The sequence below is a fragment of the Ambystoma mexicanum genome, chromosome 6p, assembly GCF_040938575.1.
Source record: "Ambystoma mexicanum isolate Mex_15411 chromosome 6p, UKY_AmexF1_1, whole genome shotgun sequence".
Lineage (NCBI taxonomy): Eukaryota > Metazoa > Chordata > Amphibia > Caudata > Ambystomatidae > Ambystoma > Ambystoma mexicanum.
Window position 1 is genome coordinate 94,839,113 of NC_090935.1, and position 21,917 is coordinate 94,861,029.

General features: G+C 48.0%; 1 protein-coding gene and 1 long non-coding RNA gene across 3 annotated transcripts in view; one reads left to right on the top strand and one right to left on the bottom strand.

Annotated features, from left to right (window-relative positions):
• Positions 1–21,917, bottom strand: part of LOC138511230 (uncharacterized) — a 294,238-nt gene that overhangs the window by 194,179 nt on the left and 78,142 nt on the right. The window lies entirely within an intron of this gene.
• SPAG8 (sperm associated antigen 8) overlaps positions 16,170–21,917 on the top strand; it is a 419,928-nt gene continuing 414,180 nt past the window's right edge. The window contains exon 1 of the mRNA XM_069626773.1: positions 16,170–16,573. Within this exon, the coding sequence (XP_069482874.1) occupies positions 16,478–16,573 (96 nt within the window). The 5' untranslated portion in view covers positions 16,170–16,477. The remainder of the gene's footprint in view (positions 16,574–21,917) is intronic.

The window sequence follows — 21,917 nt, forward strand, 5'->3', positions numbered from 1 at the left end:
CATGGCGAGGCTGGCCTGTATTGTTGCAGCCAGGCTTGACATGTTTTCTTATTGTAGCATTGACCTTTTTACTGGTGAAATCCAGCAGGAGTATGTTCTTACATGGGGATAACGACATACATTGGCAGAGCCAGCATGGATATGTTTTCCTATAGTAACAAAGTTAGCATTATGCTCAAAGTAAACATGAGTATGTTCTGATATGGGACTGCTGAAAGGCCTTGGATCCACTGAGGGACAGGGTGATGTTCGTCAGCCCCTGGAGAATCTGGAGCCCCAGGAGTAAGGAGCCCTGGGAAGCGTGCTGCTGACCCACTTGCACCCTGATGCCCACCTTGGTTGGTTCAGACTCCCTCACTACGCTCGGCCGCTCTCGCATATTTGTGGGAAACATTTACTCACCTATTTTAAAAAACAAGCCACCACTAAGCATTTGGAAGGCCTCAAAGCCTGCTCTGCCTCCCTAATGCCTCGTCTCACCCCTACCCCAGCCGGAGCAGCGCACTCAAATGTGAAACAACCCCTCATCTATACAACAGTTTTCAGTGCCAAGCAGCCAGGGAAATGGTAAGCGTAGCACTTTACAAATACTGCTTAATGTAACATAACACATGCCTTACTATGAACTGTACTCACAGAGCAAGGCAATGCCAGGTGCCTCTACCATGCTTTCCGCAGGTTTGATCCCAGACTACTCAAAACCACTTTGTTCAACTAACCCGCTCCACCCTCCTGCTCTTCTACTGTATATGACAACTGTATGTACCTATGCTATGCCCGCAGTCAATCTATGCACTATGTATGTTATGTAACAAGTAAGACTACTTTCAGCGCCACGAAGCCCCCGGGCAGATGTGCGCTATACAAATCCAAATAAATAAATAAACATGCACAGACCCTAGATCAGTGGTCTTCAAACTGGGGGGCTGACCCACCTAGGGTCCCGAAGGAAGTCCAGGGGGGGCCACAGGCTCATTTTAAAAGGGGATAAGATTTCTGTTTTTAACATAAAAGAGGATGACAGGGACTGCTTTTAATAGAAAGTACAAGCAGTAAAGACCCTGTCCCCTCTCCCCCGCCCGGACATGCTTTGGGTCCCTAATGGGGACCAACGCCTAGTGGGGGGTAGGCTCGGTATGCCCTACAACGGATGTTCCTACTGTAGAAGCCCCCCTGGCTGTTGTAGGAAGGGTCGCCGGTGTCTCTGGCAGCAGAGCCACAGCACTCCACAGAGCCTGCCTGGAAAGCATCTGAGCAGAGAAGAAAAGAGCCATGAAAATAGCAGCACGAGCCGGCGCCAGAGGAGCAGGCACCATCACAGAGAGCCCCAGCAAAAGACTGACTCACCGCTGACCCAGCACAACAATAAGCTCTGTGCGTGTGTGTGCACATGTGCCTCACTGTGTGTGTCTGCGCGTGCACGCGTGCTGCTTGCATATGTGTGTGTGATGTCTTCACTCGTGTAAGGAGCATGTGTGTAGGCAACATCTTACATGTGTGTATTTTTGTGTGGTTGCGTAATACACCATGTTCATCATTACGAGTTTGGCAGTGTGGTAAAAAAAACATTGGTAATGCAGAGGTAACAGAGTTACCACTACATTACTGCCTCGTTAGCACACCGTCGAACTACAGGTTTGGAGGTAAGTTAGAGGAAACACCTCCAGCAGAATGCTGAGGTTAATTGCTCTGCCTTAATGCCCAAAAAAAAAAAAAAAACTGCCAAATCGGTGGTATAACCACCAATGGTACTACTGACAGTGGTAATACCCCCAAAATCCCCATGGTGTCCTATGGACTCCAGTTAATGAGGACTAACACTGCCTACCACAACTTATAATCCAGTGGTAATACTGCTGGAGGTAATACCACCAGACCAAGTGGTGGTAACAGTAATACAGTTTAGTTCTATCTCAGTTCTACTACCGCCGACATACCACCAAACTTGTAATAAGGCTGCATGCCTTCTGTGGTGTGACTACCTTAGTTGCAATGTCGATGCAAACAATACTGGCAAAGACATTTGGGCCTCATAAGGACCCTGGCGGTGACGGTAAGGCACCGGCACTGTTCGTACCATCCCGCTACATTACGAGTTCTGCTCGCGGGTTCCTGACAACCCTCCAGGTCTTACGTGGCAGGCTGTGCGGCACCCGCAAGCAGAACTCGTGATTCCACCGGCACCGTTATCAACGGTGCCGGTGCATCCATGCTCCCCACCCCCATTCTACCCTATGGGGCAGAATGGGGATTGGGAGCCCGGCAATACCGTCACCCGTGAATGGGCAATTACCGACCCATTCAACGGGGCCAGTTGTGAGCACGGCAGTAGCCATGCCTGCCATACAGGCACAGCTACAGCCATGCTCATAATGAGGCCCATTGACCCTGTAGTGCCACTTAAGCAGAAACTCCCCAGGTAGCCTCTGAGGATGAGGCACTGCAAATCCATTAGGTCGTGGCAAGACCGGAAAAAAGGTTTCTTCCGGCCCAAAGTCCTGCACGAGCTGATACTATCCCGATGAGTGGGGACAAGGCCTGTGACTGGCTGAAACGTAAGGAACCAGAAGCTAAATGCAAACCTGTAGACCCAGAGGACAAAACAACCTTGGCCCTGATGAAATTCTTGGAGCAAGATGACAAAAGATCTTCAGGGAATGTATAGGTTCTGCAAGTCCAGAGAGTGATAACCGCGGGAGCAGAGTGAGCGGTCCTAGCTGAAGGCCATGCTTCTGTTCACCTGAACCTCAGGAGCACTCTAATACTTGGACAAATCCCTCGACTGAAAGGCCTGGACCGAGCCAGGGTGTGCTACACGACCTTACAAGTATGTGTCTAGATCGAATGTTCGATGAGGGATTGTCTCGGGAGGATAGCTCAGGGGCAAAGCGCTCGCCTTGGAAGCAAGACGACACGGAACAGCACAGGTTCATTCCCCGGGCCCGCACTTAGAAACCTCTGGGTATTAAGCGAGTTATAAATGACCTATCATATCATATCACGAGTTGGTCTCCGGGCAACTAATGGTCATAGCAGAATTGAAGGAGTCAGTCCACTGGAGAATCCCATAAGCCTTAATTGCAAACTTTGCATGGATTAGGTAGACTGCAAAATGGGAGAAAGAACACCGGTGTCAGTTTATCCTCCCACAACTAACCAAAGAATGTCAAGCTGCTTAGCATGCCCTGAATTCAGATGTGGACGCAGGATATTATGACTTACATACTATGTATTCTGGAAAGGATTGGCCTTGATTCTGAGTACAACTCAGTGTCCCTTAGATCTCCGTTTATAGTCAACTGATTCCCCAAGTCAATTTTCTTAGAGGATACAGCACGCATTACGCAGGTGGATCGATGGCCGGGCATTGAAAGAAGCTAAGGACCTATTAGGCGTAGATCGCTGTGCCGTTGACTCCAGGGACCTGTCTGACCACTGCACCAACCTGGTCAATAAGTAGCATATGGACCAGTTCTTGCCCAACCCACCCCTACTCCTGGTGAAGTAGGGCATAGGCATCAATCGGAAGGTAGACCCATGCTCTGCCTCTCTTGTGGGCCCCTCCAGTGAACCGAGAACTAGGGAGGAGGTTCATCGATTCCGATGTCGCGACCCGTGGGCGCGGTGTTACTATGACCCGTACCTAGAGAGGCCAATCATAAAGTGTTATGCATGTGGCAAACTTGATTACATAGCCCAGGCCTGCTCATATAAGCTATGGACACCAGCTATTGCTACCCAGCTATGTCAGCAGAGGACACTGAGGAATGCCCCAAACCCACCTAGCAAATCACAATGCCCGCTGAAGAGACAGGGAAAAAAGAATACTTCCATCCTGTCAAAGTAGATAAGACGAATTCCTGAGAAGGCTGCTGATAAACCGTGTGGGAGATGAAGTGCAGGATCTCATGCCCACTTTTTTGCCATTGGAGGTCATGACCTATGCTGGTCTTAAAGAGGCTCTTGGCACGTACTTTGATCCACAGCTGAACATTGACCATGAACGACACACCTTCAATACAGCGAGTCACATAACAGGCAAGTCCATGGATGCCTTCGCGACTCGTCTTCGCAAATTAGTGGGGCACTGCAAATTTTCCAAATTCTCAAATGAAGAGACAATCCAATTGAGGATCATTGTTGGCTGCTTATTGTCGGTTTTCTGAAAGAAATTACTCCGGGACCCACTCCCAGTCGCCACCATAATCGCCAAATGGCCAGGACTGAAGCCAGGGCCGACACTCAAGCCTCTCAAATTAAAACCTCTCAACATACGACCCAGAAAGGAACAGATATATCAAGTAGCGCAGGGAGCCAGAAACAAGTATAACACAGGGAACTCGGCAAAAGGATATACTTCAACTGGAAGGTGCTATCGCTGCGGCCTCACATTCGCTCATGAAGAAGGCTTGAGTTGTCCTGCTTTTGGACACAAACGTACTAAGTGCGGCAGAGAAAATCATATGATCAGTTTAATAAACAGGGCCCGGATGTTTTTGAAGCTCGATCTAAATAAGGGTTACCATCAGATCAAGATAGACAAGCAATTGAAATATGTTACCACTTTTGCCAAACACACACTGGACTCTTAAAATATAAGAGATTAAGTTTTGGCATCCCCTCGTCAGATGAAATATTTAAGCAGATGGCCTTGTCATGCGCGGTAACCAGATAGTCATCCCTGCGAAACTGCACCAGTCCTTCGTGGATCGAGCACATGAAGGGTTGCGAGGTGTGGTGGCCACGAAACACCAGATCAGGAATACCATGTGGTTGCCAGGGTTTGACGCTATGGTAGCGCGGTCATTTGTGTCAAAGCACATCAAAAGCTAACAATCCAGAACCTCCTTGAATGCTGAGATGCCAGAACTTTGGTGGATGGACCTTGCCATTGAATCTTTGGTCCATTCGGAGACAGCAAATATTGAATGGTCATAATGGATGAATACTCCCGATTTCCCCTCGTCCAACTCATATCTTCCACATAATCTAGCACATTCATACTTGACCTAGACAACATTTTCTCCAAATGGGGCATTCTGGAGGTTTTAAAATCGGATAATAGCCTGCTTTCACCAGCATAGAATGTGCTTGTTTTATGCAGTACATTGGCATACAACACAGGAAGATCACCCCACTATGGCCTCAGGTGGTGTGCAATATGCTTTGAGACTACAGAAAACTCTCCACACGTGACTACAGGAAGATGTCTCTCGGAAATACTCTTTGGAAGGAGAATAAAAACGAGACGACCCCACAAAACAATTACCAGCCGTCAGGAAGTGGAAGCACTTTGAGCGGCAGATGCTTCCAAGAAGAAGGACATGAAGGATTATGCTGACACCTGAAGACATGCTAAGAGTTCTGATATACAGAGGGGAGATACGGATCTTGTAGGTCAAAGTTAAAAAAGAAATCCGACTGCCGATTTGATCTCACTCACTTTATCGTGACTCGTGTAAAGGGATCGATGGTAACTGCCCGGTCTCCATGCCGAGTAATGACCAGAAACAGTTCTCACTTCAAGATATATAAGGAAAAAGAGCAAGACAGTGAGGTGGAGTCAAATGTACCCCTTCCCCAGGAGGAAAATCCAACAGAGGAAGCTAGAGAAGCACCCAGAGAGTGATCGGCGAGACCAACAAGAGGTAGTTGACGTCCTAAGCGTCTGATCGAGGAGATGTGAAGGCTGAACTGTGAGTGATCGTCTTTTGTTTGCCTGAAAGGTGGAGATGTCATGTCCCAGCAAGGAGACGGTTAATGGAGCGGAGCTCCTACCGGCATCACAGCGACTTCCAATAGAAAAGGTGCAGCGTTCACGCGTGCGCAGATGATACTGCCTCGCTCAGCAGTTTGCCGACGGGGAAAATACAGAAAGCTTGACAACTACCATGGCTCTCTATTTTACTTTCCCGCTCCTTCTCTGCTCACTCTGATAAGTGAGGAGATTCTGCCCTCATGATACTGCCCACCTTACTGCTTGTAAACAGAGAAGAAAGCCAGACACGCTTTTTTCAGGATCCAGAAAAAAAATCCAGGAAGATCTGGTTTTCCCCAGATAACCATGAGCAACTGCTGTATGGAAGGATGGTACTGATGACGGAGCCATGGAGACCAAGAGGTTTACGTGAAATCCTGAGAACAAGATCCGGTGACTGATGGGGTGGCTGTGGTGGCTGGACATGCCGAAGAAAGGAATCCACCTAGAGACTCATTTGCCAGAATTCCCAGGGCGGATGGAAAAGGCTCATCCAGGAAAGTCAACTATTTTGGAACAAAGGGACACTCTACCAAACAATTTGGAGATAACTACCAGGGCCCGCTTGTCTAATGGGAAGAAGGTTTGGACGCTATGAAAGCAGATGAAAGTCCTTGTATATAAAACCTCATCAAAAGGGGGCTTTCAAAGAGGCTGGGTGATGCCAGAGGCTAGGTGGTGGGACTGGGGTGTCACTGGGAACAGGGTGCCACCATTCGTTCCATGATACAGTCCTCTGGAAGAGGTACTTGTGGGATACTCCAGGTTACCCAATCCGTCACCAGCCTCTGTTTGAACTAGACATCTGATGACCTAATGGCATAGGTCTACTAGGGTCAAAACCACCAGGAGTCCTCAAGACTAGAGTTCCTAAAGTACCCTCAGACAAGGGGACAAAGGAGAGGGATGAAGAAACAGCTCTCAAGAAGTTTTGTTATGGGTAACTGCAGCCCACAGTTATACTTGGAGTCTGTAACCACACTGGAGGCCCAGCCCCGTTAGTATATGGGTTGAGGCACAGGAAATCCTATGCCCCTCTTGAGTCAGAGAGAGAATATAACATCAAGCTCCTGTGGCCTAAGTAACCCACCAGCTACAGGGCCCCCTTGCCTGCCCATGTGACACTCGGGGGGTTGCAGTGTCCTAAGTTCAAACATTTACTAATTATTAAGTAAACACAGATCCTGCAAAATACACAAAAGGTTGCAGGCGCCCCTCTCTAGAAAGAAAATGGCAAGATAACCTGTTCTGTGGTCTTTTCCCACTTTGAGAGTCCGCAGCCACCCCTTTTGGCTCACTGTACCTTTCACAAAGGAGGAATATACATTTGCATATCAGTCTTTGGCCCGTCCACAAGGGCAGTCCAGCCAGGCAAACCTCCTTTGAACAAGAGTACCAACAGCAACCCCAGACACGTGTTTCAGCCTTGTTGGGCCTCCTCAGTGAGGTGGAGCTGTGCCTCTCTGAGCACAGTGAGCAAGGGGTCCAAGTCTGGGCTCCCCCAGGTGTCTAGAAAGAACATGGCATGATAACCTGTTGTGTGTTTTCATCTTTTCCCACTTTGAGAGTCTGCAGCCATCGTTTTTAGTTCACTGTACCTTTCACAAAAGAGGAGTATCCATTTGCATATCTTCCTGCAAAACTTCCTTCAGAAACAACAAAAGGGGACTGGCTTTGAGAAGAAGAATGCTTTTGAGAGACACAGCGGCTCTTCAGTTGGGTCTGCCCGTGGGACCGCTGCTAATGGTATTCACAAGCTGGACAATGGGAATTTAGCAATGTGGGGCCTCAATAAGAGTTTGGCGGTGGTAATAAAAGTGGCAGCAATTGCATTACCGCAAAATAGAAGATGCAATGGCTGGAAGGTTTGGAATTAATCTTAACCTCTGGCATCGCTCTGGGAAACCTTAGAGGTCATTCTTCTTTCGCCTGCCAAGCCATTACAAAAGGGGAAAGACCATATGCCAATCAGGCTTGGTCCTTCCCCAAAAGGGGCAGCCAAGACCCACCTGCTAAATCACATCCCTTCGGCACGAGACCACAAGCATCCCCAGACATGTTTCGGCCTCAATGGTGGTCAATTTCCTGGACATTAACACAATTGTAGCTATTTTTACCCCACCGTCGAATTCCAAGTTTGACTTTGAAGTGGAGGATGTCTCTCCAGCATCATGCCGGGGGTAAATCCCCCACTTTAAAACCATACACATGTGATATTACCATGGCCACCACAAGCCCCATGGATGGGGATTTACAGTGCCCTTTCACCATCCGTAATCCTGTGGTAAAGGTAAATGTGTGTGGCGGTAACTTCGCAGATTTATCGCAAATTACCAACCAACTCATAATGAGGCCCATGGTCTGAGAGGACTCACTCAGTGTGCTTCCCTGCTCAGCTGCCCGTGAGCCTGCATCACTGGAGGACACAGGAGGCAGCAGGGCGCAAGGAAGCACGCATTTACTCACCGTTCAGAGTCAAGAGCGAAGCCTGAGCAAAGCCTCTCAGGCCAGGAACGTTGAACGCATGAATCCAAGATGGCTTCCCCCACATTGACATTTTGGGCAGCGTACCCATGTCGCAACATGGGGAACGCAGCTGCGGGTGTAATCCTTTAGGGAGTTATCCAATCACCGAGCTTGCAAGCAATGAAATGTCAGCTCTGGGATGTAAAACGTGACACACATTCCTGGGAGGTGTGGGCGTAGGTAGTTGGAGATGTGGAAAGCAGGATAGTGTGGCTGCACGGCAAAGAGGTTAGAGGCAGAGTCTAGGAAGACCATATAGGGGGTGGTAGAGAGTCAGAAGGCGGTGGTAGAGTCTTGGGGTAGCAGAGAGGAGGCAACAGAGGGTGGGAACATCTAAAAGGAGGAGGCAGAAGGAATATCTAAGAACCAGGTGGTACGGGAGGTTGAACGAATTTATAAAACAACGTGGAGAAAACTATGAGACACAAGGAAGAGGGTCAAGAGAACAGTAGGGGTGTGGTTACATGACCTTTTGAGAGAAGAAGAAGAGGGGTAACAGTGGTGATATGAAGGCTAGTTTAAAAGAGAAAAATCAAGGGATGGAAGGGAAGAGCAGTGCGTGGCGAGGTGCCGAGGAGAAAAGGTGGAGTGAGACAAGTGAGGAAGGAGAGAAGGAAACCCTACACAAGGAAGGGAAGATGCATAAAACTCATGGGATGGTTGAGACCCAAGTGGGTGGAAACCCTGTGGCAGGGCTAAGCCTGGCAACCCCAGGGCTCACTGTGCTCTTTGCTAAGACTGAATCCCAGCCCACGTTCAGATGACCTGGAGCATCAGGGCAGGGGGTGCCGGTTCCACATTGAGAGAAGAACGACACCCTGACAACCTCTAAGAAAGCCAAGGAGCCACCATCAAGAGCCAAAGGACAGCTCGGTGCCTGAGACTAAGGGATGAAGGCAGAGGCGTAGACAGGGTAGGGCCTGAGCGGGCAATGCCCCTCCAAAATGTGTCAATGCCCTCTCAGCAGCCCTGTGCGGGCATTTACAGATGTTAATGTCACTGCGGTTGGCCCAACTCCATTAGCTTCCGGTCACACTTGTTAGACAATCCTGGCATCGCCCCTGGATGAAGGGATGAAGGACTATGCTCCTCACCAAAGCCTGATTCCTTTCCATCCTCTGATTTCCCACAGCGCTACTTCAGTTCAACCCAGCCCCTTAGCATGTCTGTCATATAACAAAGACCCCAGAACTTCGAGACCTTGGCTTTGAATTGTCTGCTCACCCTCACTACCACCTGAAATAAAGTGCTCCTATCGGGAGTACCCTTCAATCTGCTCACACATACTCAGGGCATCACGCCTGCTACTCAACGAGTTTCTTCAGAGTAGATCTGCTTTATTCAACACACATAGAAGAATAGAAATGTCAGTGATAGGGGTTAGAATCACAGTGACTTGATCACATGATGCCTTCTGCAATCACTGCCCATTACTTAATCACTTTCCTCTGATCAGAGACATCTTGCACTCTGACAATCCAACTATCACAGTCCATTGCACATTCCTCGGATGTTCAAATGGATTGGTCTCAGTTGCCTCAAGCATTTCAACCAGGTGCAGCTGTGATGATCTATCTTGACCTTCTAGTCCATCACTAAACTCGACCCTTTCTCAAAACAACAGAAATGTCGATACACCAGTGTTTCGGCCACTATACAACAGGATCAGAACACATATTCATGTCCTGTCACGTGGCAGGTCCAGGGATGCTGGAGCTGCATCCACACCAGAAGCCAGTGGTGGCTTCCTTGGCGCTAGTCACACCGTTCATTTCTCCGCACTCCAGCGCTCAATATCCTACAGTGCAGGGGACCACGGCGATGATGTATGATGTCACCACGCAGCACATGGTGACGTACTGAGCAGTCACCTGATGCAGACCTGGTCCAAGCTTTTCCTGCTTTGGATAGTATTTTCAGTTGTTCTGTCTCCTCGCGCTGTGCTCCTCAAAGTCTATTCGTGGTGTGAGCTGATTCCGGGCCCGTGCTTCCTGCTTCTTCTCCTTGGATCTGTTTCTTATTTTGGACTAGGAACGCTTTTCGGGCTTGCTGTTGGATTACCCCTGGATTTGTTTCTTGGATGAGCTGTGCTAGGAACTTAGACTGTGTTTGGACTCTCTTGGATGTCCCTTTGGCTAGTTGTGATTTGAACATTTGGAGTACCCACCCTGCTCAGGGTATCCCAAGAGTTCTTTTAGAGGCAAGCCTTATTGAGATTGGAATTGGTGATGTTAGGTCTGAGAACCTTGGCTTATTGTTTGTTTTCTTTTGCAGCTTCCAGGTAGAGGTATCTTTTTTATCCTCTCCATCGCCCTTTCAGGGCACCCTGTTGTGGTCCCAGTTATTATAATCCTCTGGGGACAATTGGGTGTCAAGGAAGGTCTATTTCTGTGCCTGAATACACAGATCAGCCCTCGACTTCGTAAAACGTCCTTTCATTCTCTCCTCGGCCTTCATCAGGACAAATATTATTCCGATTTTACACCAATCCAGCTCTTTTATATTATTGCACACCTTGACATTGGACTCTTCATAGTTTCAGATTCTAAGCCTCTTAATGGACACTATCCATGCTGAGTTGAGGGTACGTGCCTTACGTTACAACCTCTCTATTCTTGATTCCTGGATTTATCTGTATAGCAATTTGTTCTACTTGAATTGTCAAACTTCCACTCAGCCGGACTAGAACCAATTTCTTCTGCCAGACCATATATTTCCCCTTGATGGTTTGGATGGTTCACTCTTGTGCTTTTTAGACACGGTTGCCAGCTCTGGCCATGCGATCCGTCGTTTCCCGACATCAGTTGGGTAGGTGAATTCTCCCTGCTCCCTGCCATCACAGTTGGCAGAAAATAAAGTCCCCTGAGAAGCAGAACAATGCTGACCCCACTTTTCCCCATAAGTCCCCCAGGACCTCAATGACACAGTGGGCCTGGGATGTCTCACTGGCATCTGATCACGGGCCACTGGAATCCAGGTTTCATACACAACATAAATCTCCTAACAGGCCAAGACTAATGGGCTTCCATAAAGATATGGAGAATGTCTCCAGTCCCTCCTAACAGGCTAAGACCAAGACTAATGGGTTTCCATGAAGATATGGAGAATGTGGCCATCCCTTCCTAACAGGCTAAGACCAAGACTAATGGGCTCCCATGAAGAATTTGAGAATGTGGCCAACCCTTCCTAACAGGTCAAGACCAAGACTAATAGGCTCCCATGAAGATATGGAGAATGTCTCCAGTCCTTCCTAACAGGCTAAGACCAAGACTAATGGGCTTCCATGAAGATATGGAGAATGTGGCCAGCCCTTCCTAACAGGTCAAGACCAAGACTAATGGGCTCCCATGAAGATATGGATAATGTGGCCATCCCTTCCTAACAGGCCAAGATCAAGACTAATGGGTTCCCATGAAGAATTTGAGAATGTGGCCAGTCCTTCCTAACAGGTCAAGACCAAGACTAATGGGCTCCCATGAAGATATGCAGAATGTCTCCAGCCCTTCCTAACAGGCCAAGACCAAGACTAATGAACTCCCATGAAGATATGGAGAATGTCTCCAGTCCTTCCTAACAGGCTAAGACCAAGACTAATGGGCTTCCATGAAGATATGGAGAATGTGGCCATCCCTTCCTAACAGGCCAAGACCAAGACTAATGGGCTCCCATGAAGAATTTGAGAATGTAGCCAGCCCTTCCTAACAGGTCAAGACCAAGACTAATGGGCTCCCATGAAGATATGGGGAATGTCTCCAGCCCTTCCTAACAGGCCACGTCAAGACTAATGGGCTCCCATGAAGATATGGAGAATGTGGCCAGCCCTTCCTAACAGGCCAAGACCAAGACTAATGGGCTCCCATGAAGATATGAAGAATGTGTTCAGCCCTTCCTAACAGGTCAAGACCAAGACTAATGGGCTTCCATGAAGATATGGAGAATGTGGCCAGCCCTTCCTAACAGGTCAAGACCAAGACTAATGGGCTCCCATGAAGCTATGGAGAATGTGGCCAGCCCTTCCTAACAGGTCAAGACCAAGACTAATGGGCTTCCATGAAGATATGGAGAATGTGTACAGCCCTTCCTAACAGGCCAAGACCAAGACTAATGGGCTCCCATGGAGATATGGAGAATGTGTACAGCCCTTCCTAACTGGTCAAGACCAAGACTAATGGGCTTCCATGAAGATATGGAGAATGTGTACAGCCCTTCCTAACTGGTCAAGACCAAGACTAATGGGCTCCCATGAAGATATGGAGAATGTGTACAGCCCTTCCTAACAGGCCAAGACCAAGACTAATGGGCTTGCATGAACATATGGAGAATGTGTCCAACCCTTCCCTTTATCTGGGCTCCATATCCGGTGGGGTAATATCCGGGTGAATGGATTCAAGGAGTGTAGGAACTGGCAATGGAGGGATGTTGAACCTCTGATATTGGACTCTACTTGTGCCATGGATGAAGATCTCGAAGAAAAGTCCATTCAAGGAAATGGAAGCTCCTGGAGCCTTTTAAAACTTCTAAAGTTGAAAAAGGAAACAAAAACAGGACCTTTAATAGTCTTCTGGTGTCGGATGAGTCTGAGCGGCGTTTTCTGGTTCAGAGCTGCAATGGTGAGACCTTCAGAATCCTCATTGAGGAAGATGGGTGGGCTTCATGCAGAATTCAAGTCGCCTGTCCCCCAAGCATGGCCACCTACGTGGGCTGGGAACAGTACCCCAAGACAGCTGTTGCTCTTATAAAATGAATGAACCTTCTATGTCCAAACCCTGGTCCGTGCACTTCTGGAGAATTTGCTGCACACCATGAAGTGCTCACCTTATGGTCAGATCTGGCGCAGAGTGCTACGGGGTGCTCAGGGAGATAAAGCAGGGTGGTGTTGGTTGTCCCCCAGCCATCCATATTGCATGTCCACATTGTGCAGTCATTCCAGCGACCAGAACAAGCCCAGTGCACATAGCAAAGCACACCCGGAAATCCCACACCTGTTTGTGTGTGGGCATCACCAGATGAGCACAGCCTCTCTTCCTCATTAACCAAACCCACCCACTTTCTTACAAAGCCACATGAGCGCCTGGAGACCAAGCAATGTCTAAATCAACATACTTTATTTGAATTGTTTTTCTATAACGCGCTTAATACCTGAGTTCAGTTTCTAAGTGCGGATCCGGAATCCGAACCTCTGTTGCTCTGCATGGTCTTGTTTCCAAGACCAGCGCGTTGCCCCTGTGCTATCCTGCGTAAAAACATTTGACTTTGTGGTCTTCTGGTTCGACTTTTCTATGTCGCCTTTTTTCTTTTTTTATGTGTGTGGGTTTATGGGTGGTAGGGAAGGGGTGTGGGTCCCCCCATTAAAATAAAAAAAGACAAACAAAAAATGTCAACATACAAGAGTCGAACTAGAAAATCACACAGTAAATTTGGTAGATGGACTCGCACAGGGCTCATTTGCAGAAAATGTAACTGTGACATAAATCAACTCACCGCGTTCATCTAGAGACCAAGTAACTATGTATGCCAGCTGGTAGACTTTGTGGGTATCCGGTAATTTTTTCGAAAACGTATTTTCGAAACACCATTTTGTTGAAAACATTTAGCCGAATTTTTTTTCTTCGAATTTATAATTTTTTTTATTTTATGTTTTTTTTTTGTTTTGGAAGTTAAAAAAAGTGTTAAAAAAGAGGGGGTTTGGGGGGAAGCCCCCATTTAAAAAAATAATGAAAAAAAAACATTCGAAAAAAAACAATTCGGCAAAATTGTGTCGAGAAGATGGCATTCGAAAATATGCCATTCGAAAAAATCACTATAAACCACACTTTGTGGTCTTCTAGTTCAACTCCTGTATGCTTTTTCGTTTATTTCACTGGGTTTGTTTTCAGCTCGGCCGCCAGCAGGCATTTGTGGAGGTGCAACAGGTTTCTCGTGATCTGCACAATCTCTTTGCATTAAGATCCACAGCGCAGGGCACCCGAATAGGGCAAGTAGTGGCTGGTATTGGGAACTCATGGTCAGCATGTTGTCTATGAGGCATCAGGCACACATAGTGGGCAGCATGAGACCTATGAACACCATCTGGCCACTGGCACCCATCACATGCATGTGTTGAACACTGGTAGAGCTCTGCTGGCTGCACAGGGCACATGCCCAGGAAGGAGAGCAGCAGTGTGGACGCCATTGACATTCACTTTCATGCATTATGCCTGCTTTTTGGTTGTGCCTGTTTTTTTGCTGGGACAGTCCATGAAATGTATCTGAACCCACAAGTCATCATGCCTTGCAGCACAGATTGCCATGGCCTGGGTTTGGGGTTGCCATGCCTGGATGTGTGCCTGGGTTTGGAACCCGTGATGTGCACGTCTCTGCGGCCAGTGTCACTCTACTGATGTACGTCTATAGTCCATTCAACCTTTTCAGTTGAAAGGGGCCTCGAGCTTCAGAGGGGGCCCGCAGCAACTAAATACCATGGTGCCAGTCAGCAGCCAAATAACACATCAATATATTCCGTTCTATATTCATTTTGTTCTGGGGATTTACATGTGCGCTTTGCAGCACTCGCCTTACAAGCTGGGTTTGCTGGAGTCCTTCTAGCTGTCACTTCCCTCCGGTTATGCAGAGGAGTTATCACCTCGTTGCCTTTTAACACTGGTTCCTCCACATCAGCGCTTGTTGACAAAGAAGGCGTTCAAGATTTTTAGAGGGCATTTAGAGTTTCACTTCCCTGCTGGCAGGGCCACCTTGTGGTGGCTATTAAACCCTACCTGCATTTCTTTGTCTCCATTATATTGTATGCACTCCACGGGTGCCTCATGCTGTTTCCCACTCTTAGCATGGGGTCCCCCAACCATCATGTTGAAATGGGCCCCCAAACATCTTCAGCCGGGCCTTGGCACAGTTTATACCCCTACCACCTATGAGGCCTAAAACGGGAGGGTTTTGCCACGTAGGATGGGTGGAGCTAGAAGTGAATTAAGTGGGATGCTAAATCGAGGGGGGACTACCATGAGGCGTGGCCTATTATGTGGGTACTTAGGCCACAACCCCTACCGAGATCCCCTCGCCAGTTGTGGGTAGGGGGCTGGAGGAAGTAGGGGAGCTGGGGCACACTGGCATTATTACCTTTGGTGCACCCTCGGCCCTGGGCGCACCAAAGGTATGACACCAGTGTGCCTCAGCTCTCACACGCAGCAGACAGTCCTTTCATTCAAGGCGGTGTGTGGTTAAAAACCACAGGCTCTTTGAATGAAAGAGTCATCACGCACCATGAAGCCTCGTTTAAAAGGCTTCAGGCTGCATGATGACTATTTACTCAGAAACAAAAGGAGACACTATTTGGGAGTTCAGAGTTATCTGGCAGACGTTTAGCTGAAGCCAAGGTTACACTGGCTGTCTGCAGATGCCAGTACTTCCGAAGTGCTGGCACCTGCAGACAGTCCGAGTAACTCTGCAGCACTTCGGCTAAACGGCTGCCCGAGGAGTCAGCTTGGCGGGGGCTAGAAGGGGTGGGTGCCCTTTTTAGAGACTGCCTGGATTGGCCCCGGCTAGCCCCGGCCCACTTAAAGTCCTGGGAGCTAAAATTTGAATACTCACTCTGACTAAATGCTTACACATGCGGGAACAGCGTTATCCTCCTGCAGCACTGTCTAGCGTGCGCACAGTGATTATCTCTCCCCTGCCCCCGCCCCTCCCCACCACCTGCAGCCCCCTGGCATTTCTCCGCGCTGACTCATGGAACGGTACGGTCTTGACTGGCTGCGTGTTGTTAAAAATAAAGTCTCTTTATTTGGGAAAAATAAATGGAGGTGCTTTCCATGGGAAGACTGGGCTCACGAGTCATGGTTGAATTTCACAGGGCAGCTGCAAAATGTGTCTGGGCAGGAACCGCCCTGACCCCGGTGACCTGCGAGCTCTGGCAGAGAAACCCAAACACGCTAAGGTTTCATAGCTTACAAGTATGAACGTCCATCACTGCAAATACCTCGCAGCCCTGACGTCTCCACAAACACAAGCTCTCCTGTTTGCAGTCTGCGCTTCAAATTCAACACGGCTATAAAGCACGAGAGCTGAAATGCACTCTTGAAATTGGCGCCAAGAAAAATGACCGGCCAGAGAAAACGGAGGGCGAAAATATACGCATGAAGAAATGTGTGCGTCCAAGCGAGTTAAACTGTGTGTGGAGAGGAACGGCCCTCCAAACAAATGAATGCGAAGAGAAGTTGGCGTGGAAAGAAACTGGCTTGCAACACAGGGCAAAAAGAAACAGTGTTGAAGAAAAGTTGGTCTGCAAAGAAATTGGTGAGTAAGAGAAATTATGTTTGTGAATAGAATTTGGCATGCAAAGAAACTGATGTGCAAATTAGTGCAAACAAAAATTGCCGTGCAAAGACATTTGCGAAAAGAGAAATTGTCACAAAGAAAAACTGTTGTGAGGCTAAACTAGTGAGAAAAGAGTTGGAATTGGTTGAAAACGTATTGTGACAATAAAATAATGCACTAAAAATCTAGGGGGTCATTATGATTTGGGTTGTAAGGGATACCGGACACCGGTAAGGAGACCGTTGCCGGTAATCCCTTACCGCCCAATTCCGAGGTCCCTTAACGGGAACCGTAAAGGATGTGTGGTCTGACCACACGTCCGTTACGGGTCCCGCTAAGGGATCAGGGCTCTACTAACGTGGCTGCTATTCGCGGGCCCGTTATTAGCGCCTTCCTCATTCACATTGAGCCCTATGGGAGCTCAAATGGGAATGGGGAATGGTTGGTTGAATGGGGATTTACCAGGTCCTCCAGGGGCGGAATGACCCTGTAAGTCCCCATTCAACCAGTCCGGTACCGGACCCGGTTTGGGTGGCAGCCAAGGTGCTAATAGCAACATGGCTACCGCCCAACTCGGAATGAGGGCCCTGGTGTCCAAAGCAAAAAAGATTTTCAACCACGGGCACTAATGAACTTTAGCACCCTGGCGGGGGAGTTAGCCAATCAGGTGACTAGGAACGCAAGGTTGAACTGCTGGTGAAAGCCCGCGTTCCATTTCATCTGATGGCCGGCTCCCCCCGCTGCCCTCTTCCCCCCACCCTCTGTCCCATTATTTTATACATTTTCTTCCCTTCCCATCTCCCACTTAGCTTATTTCTGCAGCAGCGGCACTCCCCACCGCCGCCGCGATTTGCAATCTGCTCCTGCAGGCCGCCATGGAAAGGGAAGAGGGGCTCCGTGCGGCCATCCTGGGAAAGTATTTCCCTTTATTCAACAGTACGCCACGTGTGCGCATTGAACGTAGGAAAATATATATTTTTTTAGCACCCCGGGTTACCGCTCTGGTAGCCCGGGATGCTAATGTCCTTAAGCTCCCGTTCCAAGGGCTGGAATGTGGGTAACAGCCAGGCAGCCCAAGTTAATGCCCGAGTGAAGCGAGGGCCTTTAACAAGGGCTCTGGGCTGCCCGTGGCCTCCCGTTGAACGAAGGAGTCGGATCGGTTGTTAATGGCCCAGGCGTGTAGGCCTTAACAATAGGCTCCTGTGCCGTTACCACCCAATCCGGCAGGCCAGGTGGTATTGCTATTAGTACCACAGATTTCCAATGTGGAAACACAGGGTGCAGAAAGCAATGTATTTGGTGTGAATGAACGAGATGCACTTGCAGCGTTCTGTTGATTCATACAAAAAAAGTTCCTAAAATGGCCACTGCAGAGCTGGAAGACGGAGCTCCTTGCGGAGCCCCTCTCCATTTCCATGGCGGCCCGGGAGGCTGGAGCAGCCGCCACAGACAAAAGAATAAGGTGAGTTGGGTAGGGGGGTGGGGAGGGAAGGGAAAAGTGACCGGAGGGCAGGGTGGGAGGAAGGTAGCAGCCATCAGGTTGCTTGGAACGCAGGCTTATATCCTGGAATCCAAGTAACCTGATTGGCTGGCTCGTAACTATTTTGGAATGCTGCGTTTAGCTCTTCGAGGAGGAATCTCAAACTTTAGACCATTGTGTTTGTAGGAGGGAATTTTAACCTCGGGTTGGGGGATGGTATGGAGGTCATAGAGGATATGACTGAGGATATTACTCGTGGGATTGTTCCAGGCACTTTCTTAGATCAAAAGGCCAATATCAAGGGCCTGCCATGTTGGGCTCTGCCCTGCTAATGGTAGTTTTCTACAAGACGGGCATGGGAATTTCACATTTAATAATGGAGTTTATAGACGTGTACTGTTATAGATTAAATGTGGTTTCTGTTTGTAATTGGTGCATAATCAAAGATGTAAGGTTTGATATGAGATGCGAAGGTGACTATAACCCTTTGATTCCTAAGATTTGAGTGACATCACCTATTGCACACAAGCTGGACACATATCAAGTGCACCCAAGCTCGTTGTACTACACTACTCACTCTACCGACCTGGACTGCAGTCCCCGAGCGCGTTCAACCCCACAGCGCTTTGGAATCATAACAATGATAAAAGGCGCTATACAAATGCCAAAGAACATAACATCATATAATACTGGGGGGAGAGATAACATTGTAGATCACCCTCCCTAGATGAATAAAAACATCAAATGCTCAGTAGAGGGGCTGGCTCTATTCGATGCTCAGATAGTGTGTTAGGGAGAATTATCATTTATGGCTAATTGCCCTCACCTAGTGAGTCCCCCAGCAGCTTTGCTGGACTTCTGGAGTTTATTTTTTTCCACTTGGTAAGAGTGACAGCTTTTCCCCCACTCTTACCTGTGTTTTGCTATGTGTTTCCATCTGTTTTTGTGATTGTGGACTCTGAAGTACACCACTTCAGTACCCCCCGTCTTTGTGTATGTCACACAGCACCTTCAGTGCCGTGGCACAGGGTTGTCTTTGATACTTCCCTCGACTCAATTTCTGAGGCGACTACTGTCCCCCAGAAAAGGGTAAAGTTACCATTAACTTTACTTAGTCAATCTACCACAGATCCAGTACACCCCATCTTCCATGGAGTACTGGAAAGGGTTAACTCGTATCCCTTTTTATCTGTACCTCCTAGAGCATTGTTTCGCTCTTTTAACATTTAGACTTGGCTGGTGGCAGTGGTATCTACCCTAACTTTTATACCGCGATTATATTAGATAAACGTGGTACTGTTCTTGGCTATTATATTAGCCTCAAACATAAACCCGCTTCACCAAATCGTCTTTCTTTTGGCTCCGGTTGGGTTTATTCGCCATTTCTTTTTGTTAAAGTCCTTCTTTTGTTTTACTTTGCGCGGCAAACTAGGTTCGCCTTCTTTGTTCACTGCCTTTTGGCGGGCTACTGCCCAGAAGCCCTCCTCAAGGCGCCTGGGTGTCTAGGTGGGCTGAATGTGAGGGAGGGGCGTAGTCACCCCTAGGAAACCCAAGGCGCACTTTGTCATGTTTGGCCAGGGTAGTTGTCCGGGCTGGATAACCCCCCTGCTGAGTGATTGACAGCCAGGCTGCGTGAATGGGTTTTTTTTGTATAAAAGGCAGGTCTCTTGGGCTAGAAGTCAGAGAGTCACCACTGGAACTACAAGGAACCGAAGAGAAGCGGAGAGAACGACGGCTGCTGCAACTACCCCGTCCCTGTGAAGCCCTGCTGCAGTCCCGAGCTATCTGCTCTTCAATGACTCAGAGAAGATCCAGTCCGGAGTCTTCTTCCCTTGAGCTAGGTGGGGATAACCAGCTCATCCTCTACAGCCAGAGGATCCTCTTCCGTGGTCGAAATCGCTGCACACTGCTGTAGTGGTCCGGATAGCCACCTGAAGAGCCTTTCCTGTTTTTAAGGAGCGCACCTTTTATTCCTAATCGCTGCTGCCGGCTTCATCCCTGTGTGGTGCCGACCCCCTTCAGACGTCCTCCTTCACGACGAAGCTCCAGGAATCGTGGGTCTGCGGGAAACCAACAGGAACCACTGCCAGGGCACCAGCTGCACCATTGGAACAAGGTACTGTGTTCTGTTGAGGAAACTGGGTGAATCCCTTTTTCTTCATTTCCAAGGCTTGCCCTTGTCTTCCCTCCTTCTTATAACTTTTGCTTCCGAACATTGACAATATCGAAGTACTTTTGGCTCAGTTCATTCGTGAACTGTTAGACCTTGTGATCTTCGACAATTGGCCCTGGTGTCTTTCGTCCCTGGCTGCGGCCCTCTGACTTTTGAACTCCTGTCTCCGAATGTTTTCTTGATTCTGCCTGCCTAACCAAAATATTGCCTGTGATTTTTGCCTCCAACTCCCTCTGGGTATCTCAGGTGCTAAGTGTGTTTTTGCCGAACTGTCAAAAAGTGATCGCAATCATATCCGCGGTAAAGTGTTTTTGTGCCTAACACCGGTTCATTCCAACACAGAGTACTTACCTTGAGACTTACTGTACAAAGTGAATTGGTTAGCTGTAGTATATTTAACGTGTGGTTTTTATTGAAGATTAATAGAAGTGTTGTGTTTATAACGAATGGTTTAAAAATAAATGTACTTATATTTTTCTACCTTAAACCTTGAGTCAGTGTTTGCTTGAGTCACAGTAATTGTGGTCCCTTTGTGTAATCTCTGCTACTGCTCATATACTCTTGAGATAAGCCTGGCTGCTCTGCCACTGCTACCACTATGACATAGTAGTACAGGCTTGTACCAAAGGTAAAACTTGGATCCCCACCTGTAGTCTTAATTGTGTGTAGTGGTCCCTAAGGGCACTGCACAGGATTCTGCCTAGCACAGTGAAATACAATTTGCCAGCTGAGTTATTTACTGATCTGGTGATCTCAGTAGCAAACTGTCTTGAGAATGTTTACACAATCCTTTTGTGCTATTCTGCGCATTTCGCACATACATATTATTATTTAATGAATATATACTCGAATTTTAGAAATATACCTTTTGAAAAGTGGAACAGATATAGAGGACATTCATATAAAAAGTTATCTATATGAAATGCACAAGAGATATTGGGCCTCATTCCAAGGTGGGCGGTAAGGGATACCGGGCACCGGTAAGGAGACCGGTGCTGGTAATCACTTATCGCCCTACTACAAGGTTCCTTAGCTGGTCCCTCCTTTAACGCCTAGTCTGACCTGGCGTTATGGATGGGACCCGTTAAGGGACCAGGCCGCAAATAACAGGCTTGACATACACCAGCCCGTTATTTGCGCCCTCCCCATTCCCATTGAGCCCTGTGGGGGCTCAAATGGGAATGAGGAATGGCATTTTCAATGGGGACTTAACGGTTCATCCAGGGTTGGACTACACCAGTAAGTCCCCATTGAACTAGACCTGTGCCGGACCCGTTATTGGTGGCAGTCCTGGCACAAATAGCACCATGACTACCACCAACCTCGGAATGAGACCCATTGATGTGAACATTTAAAAGAAGCATTACTGTGAAAATAAATGTTCTTGGATAAATAAACAGATGTTGAAAATGTTGCAAAGTCAGACCAGCATGTATTTCACTCAACTATCAACTTCCACGGTGCCTTGACAAGCTCTGATATGCATAAGGTGTGTAACAGAACTGATCCTTCAACACGTGTACATGTACACTTTTCTATTAGTATTATTCATATTTGTGAAATTCAAAACATCCATAAATGTTAAACTTGATGGATGATATCCTAGTATGGTCACTGGTGTTATTTGTATGTACAGACTGGTGTGTTTTTAATTCTTGTACTTCAAATTT